We start from the raw sequence: 11079 nt of genomic DNA on the forward strand, positions 1-11079 counted from the left end.
TAGGGAAAGTAAGAAGTTAGTTAAGAGGCTGCTTTCAAAGTCCAGGGTAGATAGCCTTGATGGCTTGGAATAAATGGCTATAGTAGAGGAAGTAGCAAATTTGGCCCCATTTCAGTATATATATTGAGCATAGAGCTGCAAAACTTCTTTGTGTAACTACAATAGCACTCAATAGTTACCGAAAATGTATGCTAATTCTGATATTCTCTTTATTTTATATTTTTTAATGATTTTAAATGCCCAACCATGTACATTAAACTAAAGCATATTTATTATGGTAACATTTCTGAAAGAGAAAGTACTTAGTGTTAAATCAGATAAAAAATTAGAGAACTTTTATCAGGTTACCAAATATTTTTTATGCAGACAGTCCCTGAATGGTGCATACACAATATATACATAACTTACATACACTGCTTGCTGCTTTCCTTACTACGTGCCATGTACAACTTGATGAGCCCTTACAAAAGACCTTGGGCATTTTAATCAATATATATTTTTTTCATGATACTAGGTCAACAGTAGATGCTAAATAAATAATTATTCATTTCTTAATATCTCACATAGGCATTTGATTCGAAAGTCAGGCAATATTTTGATTTAATTTTTTTCCCCTCTTTTCATCTTGAGTAAGCAAATGGAGTGCTGGTTTCCACAGCCATAAGCGTGGAGGCAATAATTGATTTTTAGTATTAATATGGATATTGCTAATGTTTCTTCTTTGTGCTTCTAATGTATTTGCCCCATGAATAAATGAATAATTTTGTTAACCAACCTTTTTATATTGCTACAAACTCCTAATTATAGTCTTAATTTTTTACTGAATGAGGATCATGTAGTTCACTCACTGTTGGATATAAATCTTAAGACTAAAAAGCCCATGTTTGCAACTATAGCTGCATTTGTGATGGAATCAATACCAAATAGAATAATTGGTGATTTTATTAAGACCTCACATATAGCTTTACTCCTGGAGTTACTGTTGAAATGAAAACTCTAGGGAGTACATGTAAATTCAGGATTTCTGAAGCTTGATTATTGTAAGCTTTTAGTTTAAGGACTTTATAATAGTATTGGCAAAGGGGGCTGAATTTTGTTAAACTTGTTTTGGCTGGTGAAAAAGATTTTTCAATTCTGTCTGATAAACAGCTTTGTGAAATCATTGAAACTTGATGGTTTAAGCATTGTCTTGTATACATTGCCTGATTGTACAATCGATTGACAAATGGAAGTTGCGAGGCATTCAGTGAAGGCTTCATGAAGAGAAATACAAATGATTTTTATGCATCTATCAAAACTAGTTCTTTTAAAATCAAGTCCGTGTTTCAAGATGAAAGTTGTGAGGAGTATTATACTCATTATAGATAGCTTGACTCAAACGTAAATATAAAGGAAAGTCTCACTGAGACAAAAAATATTTCCTAACTGGAACCATGTATAGTAAAAACTCCAAAAATCAGAATGTTTGGAGAATAGAGTATTCTGATTATTTAGAATTTGTTTACTGTATGATTTTTTGTTGTTACTGAAAGATATTTTTAAATATACTTATTCCAATTTTCTCTTTTCATATGGTATATAAAAATACAGCTGATCATTTATTGAACATGGGTATTTTTCTGAATTGAGGGTTATTTTCTGAATACAAGTTATAATTGTTTTTATGGCAATTAACATTATTAAATAACTCATTTGGTTCTTACTACCCTTCGAGGGCAGTATTGTTACCCCATTTGAAAGATGAAGTAGCTAAGGGTTAGAGAGGGAGGGTCATCTGTCCCTGGGTACATGGTTAACCAAAAGGTGGAGACCAGATTAGAATCCGGGTCAGTCCTAATTCATAACAACTCAGCTAAGTTCCTGTGTGCGCAGAACCAGTGGGAAATGCAGAAATACTTGCTCAAAGGTTCTGCAATGTGGAACCTCCCGGACGGGGGTCCTCTTACCCCTCTCTGGGATCTCAGGGGTCCCTATTCTTTGCCAGTTCCTGCAAACACTCAGTGTCTTCCAGAGGCATGGCTAATCAGTTAACTCAGTCACACCCATTCACTTTATGGGGCACCTACTATACACCAGACTTTAGAGAGAAAGGCATGGTCTCTGCCCTCTAGGAGCTGCAGGCCACCTCACCACGTGACTGGAAACCACTCCCCCTCCTTGGCTACCAGCAAATGAGTACAGATGGGCCACTTACTGAGAGAGCACCACTGAGTCCCATCAGTTGAGAAACTGCAGAATTCAGCGAGAAGTCCTCTGTGAAATGGGCAGTCACCTATGGGTAAAAGTTAAATTATTCACTTTGTTCAAATTTCCTTTAAACTTTCCACATAAAAATTGAATTACCCCAAAAATGTGAAACTAAATGCATGCAATAAAAGATATTTATAAATGAAAAAAAAAAAAAAAGAAAACTTTCTTGCAAAGCACTATGCTATACAGCTCAGCAGATACAAAATAATGATTAATATATTGCATCTGTCTTCAAAGAGTTTATAGCCTTTGTGGGTCTCTTATATAACAGATTATTGTAATAATAATTAATAATAATAATTTAATATTATATATTCTTTATATATATGCAGAATGAGAAGCATGAAAAAATGCATAAGCATTACAGTTATATTGATAGATTTTCTCCCAAAATTTGTTTAAGCTTTTATAGAAAAGGTCAGAATACACTAAATATTTTAGACATCTTTTCATTTAGATGTTTACATATTGATTTTTATATATTGATATTAAAGTGTGGGTTTTATTTCCGACTGAAAGAAACTTGTACAACATAAGCGATACATAAATTGCAATGTGGCATTATATACATTTTAGAAATGGTGAGCAAGTTTCTTAATCGATGCTTAATTACCCCCATCGGTAGTTGCATTAAAATATAAGCTTGTCCTCCTTGGAATTTAAAATAATTGAAATCTATATTTCATAAACCCATATAATTGTACCTTTTCTCAGGAGACGTTTTACAAGTTGTAAAGCTGCTGTGAGCAATAAAAATAAAGATTGTGGCTCTGGAGTGTTTTTTAGAGTCTCTACAGTTTATTGAAAAAAAAAAGTGGGACTTTGATCTTGATGGAGAAGAATCATATACCGGAATCAATTGCTTCTTGTTCTCCTGCTTATGTTGAATATTACTGTACTTATCAATAGAAGTTTATTTTTTTCATAATGTTTGTCAGTTTTAGTAATAAGGGAAACTTCCACAGAACCAGTAAAATTTTCAGATGATCAAGAATGATTTGGTAGTTTTATTACTATTGGAATAAATTCAGTTAAACAACAAGACAGAATAGTTAAAATTACTTAAGGTCAGAAGCATATAACTTATTTTGAATTTAATCCTTCCTACATATATTTTAGCAGCCAGGACCAAAATTCACTATTATCTTGATGTTAATGATAATAAACATGATTAATAAACATGTAAACAGGTTTGTTTGAAGATCCTGGTTCCTTTAGCTCATTTCTCAGCCAGTCTCTAGTGTGTGCCTCATTCTTATGCTCCAAGATGGCGGTTCAAGTTTTAACCATCACATCTCCATTCCAGGCAGCAGATTGGAGGAAGGTGTGGGAAAGAAAGGAGTCAAAGTTAGGCTCCAACCATGTTTTAAATAAAGTTCTGGGAAAGTGTCATACATGTTAGAACTTAGTCCCCTGCAAAGTTTACCTCCAAGAGAAGCAGAGAAATGTAATCTTTATTTGGGGTGGCCACAAGTCCAGCTAAAACTGTGCAGTCTGTTACTGTGGAGGAAGAAGAGAATGGATATTGAGGATTCTAGAAGTCTTTGTATCCATCCTTATCACTACAAAGAGGACATTCTCAAGGGCAACAACTGAGTTCCAGCATGGTGTATGAGGACTCTGACATTCAGAAGGGAGAATGGGGAGAGTAACTTCAAGGTGATGAACTAATCAAACCCTGGAGTATGGAAGTGATTTTTAATGTTTCTTTAAATGTGAGATTTCAGGTAGAAATAGTCTGAAGATTGTATATCCTAGGGCATCTTTAACAAAGTACCACAGTCTAGGTGGCTTAAAACAATAATAATTTATTCTTTCACAGTTCTGGAGGCTAAAAGTCTAGTATCAAGGTGTCAGTAAGGTCAAGCTCCCTCTGAGACTCATGGTAGAATCTTTCTTTGCCTCTTCCTAGCTTCTGGTGTTGGCCATCAGTTGCTGGCATCCCTTGTTTTGCAGCTGCATCACTCCCATCTTTGCCTCTGTGGTCACTTGGCTTTCCCCCTGTGTGTCTTGATGTTCATAGGGTGTTTTCCTCTTAGAAGGACATTGAATATATTGGGTTAGAGTCTATTCTAACGTACTCACCCTACCTTCATTTCATAAACCATATTTCCAAACAAGGTCACATTCACAGGTGCCAGGGGTTAGGACTTCAGTATATCTCTTAGAGGGGCACAATTCCACTTATAAAAGAGTATTTCTAGAAAATATACTGTTTGATGAGGTTTAGAAATCCAGACAAGAAACGTTTGTGTTTTATTTTGTTTTTTATAATGAACTTCCACTATAGTTAGAGGTCTATGTTATTCTTCAAGACTTTTAGATCCAGATTTTTGTTATTTTTGATGTGTCAATAGTCAAAAACAGGCTTTATGGTGGCCCTAATTATTTAGAATATACCAATCTAGATTGTTTTTTCCTTTCTGTATTGAAACTTATCCCCTTGAGCATCACATCAAGCCTCATGTCTTCTTTGTCATTCCTGTGGAGATGACACACAAATGTATATTTGACATCATTACTAAGCTCTTTTTCTAGTGTCTTCAGTGTTTACTGCATATATCTTGTCTTTAGTTTGGTGTATACCATGTAACGTACTCAAAGATGTTTCATTCACAATTCATTTTTTTAACTTTACACACTTATTACAAGATTCATAATAGAGTTTTTTCAGTCTATTGAAGATTAGAATTGGTGCATTAAATGGTAGAGTTGGTGCATTAAATTGTTCAGGTAGCTATGCAAACCATGAGGAGTAATAACTAAAACTTTGACTTCTGGAAGAGAGGAAAGATACATACACACACAACCTAAAAAACACAGATGTGTGTATACTCATGAGCTTATATATAAACATTCAAAATCCACCCCCCAAAGATGGCAGATTGAGAACATTTATTAACAAACAGTCTATTTTACCTCAGAACACTAATGAATACACAACGACACAGTTGATATTGATAAAAGTTTATAATTCAGTACATATTCTTTTGTAGTGTATGTTTATAAATGTTTCAGTCTAAGTTGTTTAATACTTTTATTTTAAAAGGTAGCATTTTTGAGGGCTTAAAGCATAAGTTTTAATTATGTAGAAAATTTACTGACTAAGATCAGATTACTTTGTAATACAAAAATATTTTTTAAATAAAATTGTTACTTTTATCATCTTTTGATTTTGATTTACTTCCATATGTAGAAAATAGAGTAAATTATAAATTTGAAAGAAAATCTTGTTTGAGTGAAATTAAATGTATTTACATGCTTTATATGCCCACAGCAAATGTGATTATTTTAAGTTTATGCCCTTGCTATATGTTTCTGTGGAACCCATGCTTTCTTACTCTCTGTGGTTAGTACATACATTTTATGAATGTAAATGTATGATGTCACTTATATGTGGAATCTAAAGAAGCTGAACTCATAGAAACAAAGAGAAGAATCGTGGTTACCAGGGACTTGGGGGTGAGGAAATGAGGAGAATTTTGTCAAAAAGTACTAACTTCCAGTTATAAGATGAATAAGTTTGGGTGTAACATGGTGATTATAGTTAACAATACTGTATTATATACTTGAAAGTTGCTGGGAGAGTAAATCTTAAATGTTCTCACCACACAGACACACACACATACACACACAGACACACACACACACACACACAACAATGATAATCAGGTGACATGATGGTGATGTTCGCTAATGCTATGGTGGTAATCATTTTGCAATATATAAGTGTATCAATACCGCATGTGTACACCTTAAACTTACGTAATGTTATATGTCAATTATAATTCAGTAAAACTGAAAAAAATAAAAGTGAAGATATTTATCAGTGTTTGGGTTATGGGTCTTAGTAACATTCAAAATATTTTAATTCAGGGAATTGGAGTAGATTGTTGTGGAAGAGAGTTGAGGGAAATATTGTCATGGTGCGTGTCATATAAAGTTTACATAACTTCCCATGTTTTTTCTTGTCTTGGCAGTGTGCGCAGGAACAGAGAATAAGTTGAGTTCTCTCTCTGACCTGGAACAGCAGTACCGAGCCTTGCGCAAATACTATGAGAACTGTGAGGTAGTCATGGGCAACCTGGAGATAACCAGCATCGAGCACAACCGGGACCTCTCTTTTCTGCGGGTAAAGCCGTCTCTTTCTCTTCTTTCTTTGTAAATGCACAGTGGTGTCGCAGTGCAAAAGACAGACCAGCTTCTTGTACCTGATGGTTATGTTCATCTGCCCTGCCTGGCAGTGTTCATGGCTGTAGACATGTAGAAGAGAAAAGATGCCAAGGCACACCCAGGAAAAGAAAAAGAGTACCAATGGCATCATGATTGGCACCCTAGTTTAGAACAGTTACTGTTGCCCTAAGATTGATAGAAGATTTTGTCAGGGTGTAGGACATGACTTCTAGCAAGTGTGTCTTTTTCTGAATGGCAGGCAAGAAGAAAACTTTAGGCTGTGGGCTAGGAGCATCAGAGGACCAATCAGATAAGAATTGGTAACTTTAGCTAGTAATCTCCTTTTCTGCCCCATTCTGTCACTTTGGAAATTTTAAACTATTTCATATTACCATAATGAGAGTAATACTGTTAACTTTAGAAGAAAAATGACATCAGTTTTTGAAAACCAACAAATTATTTAGAGTCATAGGAAATCACAAGTACTTATATAAGTTGATATATGCATGCATATAAACGCACACGTGCATATATGAAGTCACCCAGAGACGAGTCCTTTTACAGACTTGTTTTTTGGGCTCTCATTTATCCTTATTCTGTTAAACCTGTTATTAGTACTTAATGCCTACAGTTTCTTAAGTTTTGCTTCATCCGGAACAGGTATAGGAAAATCTGAACTTCAAAGAGACTTTGACGAAGTGAGATGAGGATGCAGTGTTTTGTATAGCTAATAATTTATTCTTCATAAAAGAATAAGATTATTTTAAGTAATAGCATCCCTAGAATATATTCAATCTTATTTTCAATATTATTTACAGACTTCTCAGGAGCACTGTCTTATATAAATAAAGATGTAAATAATGTTTTGAATACTGATACAGTAAACTATTTAGTAGATAGTAAATTAGAGAACAATGATACTTTTAATCATTCCATACTTAGATAAGAAGTAAAAAACAGTCATTTTTGAAATACTTTGAATGTAATAAAAATGTCTAGAAGTGATAACAACCCAGAAAATGTACCACCTCAAAACTTAAATAACACTATGAGACATGATATCTGCTTTTAAAATGACTATCATACTAGTATTGATATAGGAAATTTCCATATCAAGGAGTTTCCATATAGTATTGTTTGGTTGATAGAACTCTAATTCTACAGGTTATGTAGCTTGTATTAGCTATGGTGTTTAATTATGACATCTTTGTTTATCAAGAGTAGATAGTAAAAATTTATCTGAAGAGTGAGAAGACCTAAAAAGAACTTAGCACTTTTTTTTTTTTTCTATTTTGGACTACCGTTTCAAGAAATGAACACATACAAGCCAGCTATCCTAGAACAACCTCTTCATAGCAGTGCATCTGAGTATTAGTTATTAAAATTTGTTTGCAAGATTCTAACATGTCTTGATTATTTTCAGATAGAATTTATTCTTCAAAATAAAAATACAAACTTGATGGTATATGAGCTGATTTGTAGATTTAGTTAGAAATGCCAAGAAACTCAGTGATGTTGTAGAAAAGGAAAAGTAAGAGCTGAATTCTAAAACAGGGGTAATAAGTTAAGTGGTCTATTAGAACAGAATAATATGAGAAAATTTTAAAACGCAATCTAAGATGTTAGTTTTTCTTCTTATTCTTTCCTTGCTTTGTTTGCTCTAGATTTCACTGGCTTAACAAAAAATAGCATGAGTACTATGACAGTCTTTAAAATAAATAACATAAAATTGTCTTATTACATATTTTATTATTTTATCATTCTTAATCTCTTATAAGGTAACAGAATGATCAAAAATTGACTTTAGTCAATTATAATCTTAGAAATATGAAAGTAGCATATAAATCTTTGGGCATCATGGTCTATACGATTGGATATTCTACATTTTTAGGAACTATTCTGAAGTAAAAAAAAAAAATAAGTTAATAGAATGAACAGATTTGGGAAAGAATAAAATAAGGAGGACCAAGATTTGTACTTGGAGCAAGAAATAAGTTATTTCTTTAAAAAAAGTAATTATTGGCTCCTAAGAAGCATCTCTAAGAATTCATATAAACTTTGTACTAACTCATGCACATATCTCAATTTTAATGTTTGTTTAATGATAACTATAATAGGTTTTCTTTTTGTTTTTGACTTACTAATAAGAGCTTATACTTTGTTCCTTTGGAAAATAATCATTTCTAATAGTGACATGTATTCATTTACTCAGCAAATGGTGTTAGCCCAAGGATACAATAGCAAGTAATCTATTGTTCTTGGTTTCAACAATCTTGCGGTCTTGTAGAGGGTTACAGATGTGTAATAAATAATTACTGCATGTATGAGTGTGTGTGCATGTATACATATATATGCACATACAAAACTTTTTAGTTGCCAAGACTGAAATAAGAAGCCAGAATCAGAATGAAAGCATGGTCTTGTGTTAATGGTAAGTGTGGGTGCTGGGCAAAGAAAGGAATGGGTAATTCTGAAGGATTCAGGAAGGATTTCATCAGAAACATGCTTAGATTGAGTCATGAGAAAATGAATAGAGGCTCACAAAATGGGTGGGTGGGAGGGCATTCCAATGGGAGTAATATAAGTTAAGGCTTAGAAAGAAGGCCCTAAGTCAGAGTTAATAAATGTGTACCTAGTGTTATTGCTTTAGATACTGGACACATGCGTTCAAATGAATCAAACAGGGTTCTTCCTCTCATGGAACTTATAGTGTGGATGAAGATAAATTGGGGGATGGAATAAAATATTAAATTGGAGAGATAGAGACCCTTATAATATAGGTAAATATCTAGGAAACATCAACACCCAAATGACAAATTAGCATTTGGGGATAAGATGAAATAGTCAAGGGAGATTGACAAGTGTTAGTCCAAGAAGTGGTCCTAGGACAGAACTCTCTGGATTCCCATTCTCTGTTTTTTGGTGAGTCCCTGAAAGTTACGACTATTAGCTGAAATCTTCATTCTACTGCAATGGATGAGCCATTATTTCTAACTATACCTTAGAATATGCTAAAAGCTCTCTGTATAAAATTTAATTCCTTCTGATAACTACATTATGGTTCATTTGTGTTTTTAGTAGCTTCCTTCCAAAGTACATAATCTGTTCGATATTGACACATTGTGATAAATAGAGCCCGTATAAAGGAAATCTAGTTATGTTACATTATGCTATCGTTTATGATAATTTTGAATTGTATGAATGAATAGTAAACTTTCATTAACTTATTCTATGGATTACATAGGCCTCACATATATTTATAGAACTGTAATTCATTGAGCCACTTTTTATAGAGATGTGCAATTTCCCTTCCTCTAGGAATGACCCATATCTATAAGGTGTTTAGAAAGACATCATAGATAGGAATTTTAAATTTCATTTTGGAATTTATTTCTGTCTTTAAGAAATTAAGAAAGTATTTTTGTTTAAAAATATTTTCCATCCTTATTTTCGTCTCTACTAGCAAGGTCATAGTGTTTTTTTGTTGTTCGCTTTGTAAGAAACCACTCTAGTTTCTGTGATTCACGAGAGCAGTTTAACCATATACTCTGTTTACCTCTTTTACTATCTGAATAGTCAGTGTCTAGAATGGTGCCTAAAATATAGTAGGTTTTCATTAAGTCTTTATTTAATGGACAAATGTGTTATTCTTAATATTTAATAATACTTAATTATAAATCGCTATTTTATATGTGGTATGTTCCCTAGATAAATATGTGGGACCCTCCTCATGTTATTTCAGTGTGACAGCTCCACAGGTCACATGTGTGGGCATAAGACACAGGCTAGGTCAATCAGAATCCATTCCCATGAGGATTTGGAATTTTGACTAAGACCATTCAGTTTGTATATTAGTTAGCTTCTTGACCACTTGGGTACCAGAACATAGCTGTTTCTTCCTCATTGTTTGAGTGTCAGAGAGAGCTGTGAAAACAGCAGAATGGAGCCAACACACTGAAACTGACATAGACACCAGTGAAAGTGATTGTTCACCCCAAATTAATAATGAGGAAGCCATTCATTTCCAGGTTCCAATCTGCTTCTGAAGATTGGTTGCATTATAGCCATTGGGTCAATAGGATACTCTTGGAACTTGATAGTAGCCTTGAAGTGATTTCCCTTTTTTTCCTTAAACTAGATAGGTTTGTTTTCTTTCACTGATACTAAAATATCTTATCTAGTATATCTCCCAAGATCTCAAGAACACAGCAGAAGTGGGCCTTTGAAATTGGATTGAAGATGTGCTTATATATAATCAAAAAAACCCAACAACCCTGTAATGTTTTGTAGATACTTTCTTAATCTTTGTTAGATATATGTTATTAAAATACTTTGAAATGCCTTCTTTCAAGATGGTTTTATTATATCAAACTTGATGCTTATCTCTGTATACAGCTTTTAACCCAGCTTTGTTGTAACCTCAAGTTTTTATATTTCTTTTTTGGGAAAAAAAATCTAGTTAATAGTACTTAAATTTAGACTCCTGAGACACTGTATAGTTGGCTAGAAAAAGGCCCTAAAACTTACTATGTACTTTATCACCGTCACAAGGTTAAGACTTATAATAGAAAACAGCAAGGCATAAAAATCACAGATTTTGGGCTTCCCTGGTGGCGCAGTGCTTGAGAGTCCGCCTGCCGATGCAGGAGACGCGGG

The 11079-nt window shown here is 33.6% G+C and overlaps 1 protein-coding gene across 4 annotated transcripts in view; it reads left to right on the forward strand.

Annotated features, from left to right (window-relative positions):
- The window catches only part of ERBB4 (erb-b2 receptor tyrosine kinase 4), a 1128925-nt gene that overhangs the window by 428379 nt on the left and 689467 nt on the right, over positions 1-11079 (forward strand). For all 4 annotated transcript variants that reach the window (XM_007470009.1, XM_007470010.1, XM_007470012.1 and 1 more), the window contains exon 2: positions 6231-6382. In XM_007470009.1, the coding sequence (XP_007470071.1) occupies positions 6231-6382 (152 nt within the window). The remainder of the gene's footprint in view (positions 1-6230; positions 6383-11079) is intronic.

Source organism: Lipotes vexillifer, unplaced genomic scaffold, assembly GCF_000442215.2.
Source record: "Lipotes vexillifer unplaced genomic scaffold, Lipotes_vexillifer_v1.1 scaffold138, whole genome shotgun sequence".
Taxonomy (NCBI): Eukaryota; Metazoa; Chordata; class Mammalia; order Artiodactyla; family Lipotidae; genus Lipotes; species Lipotes vexillifer.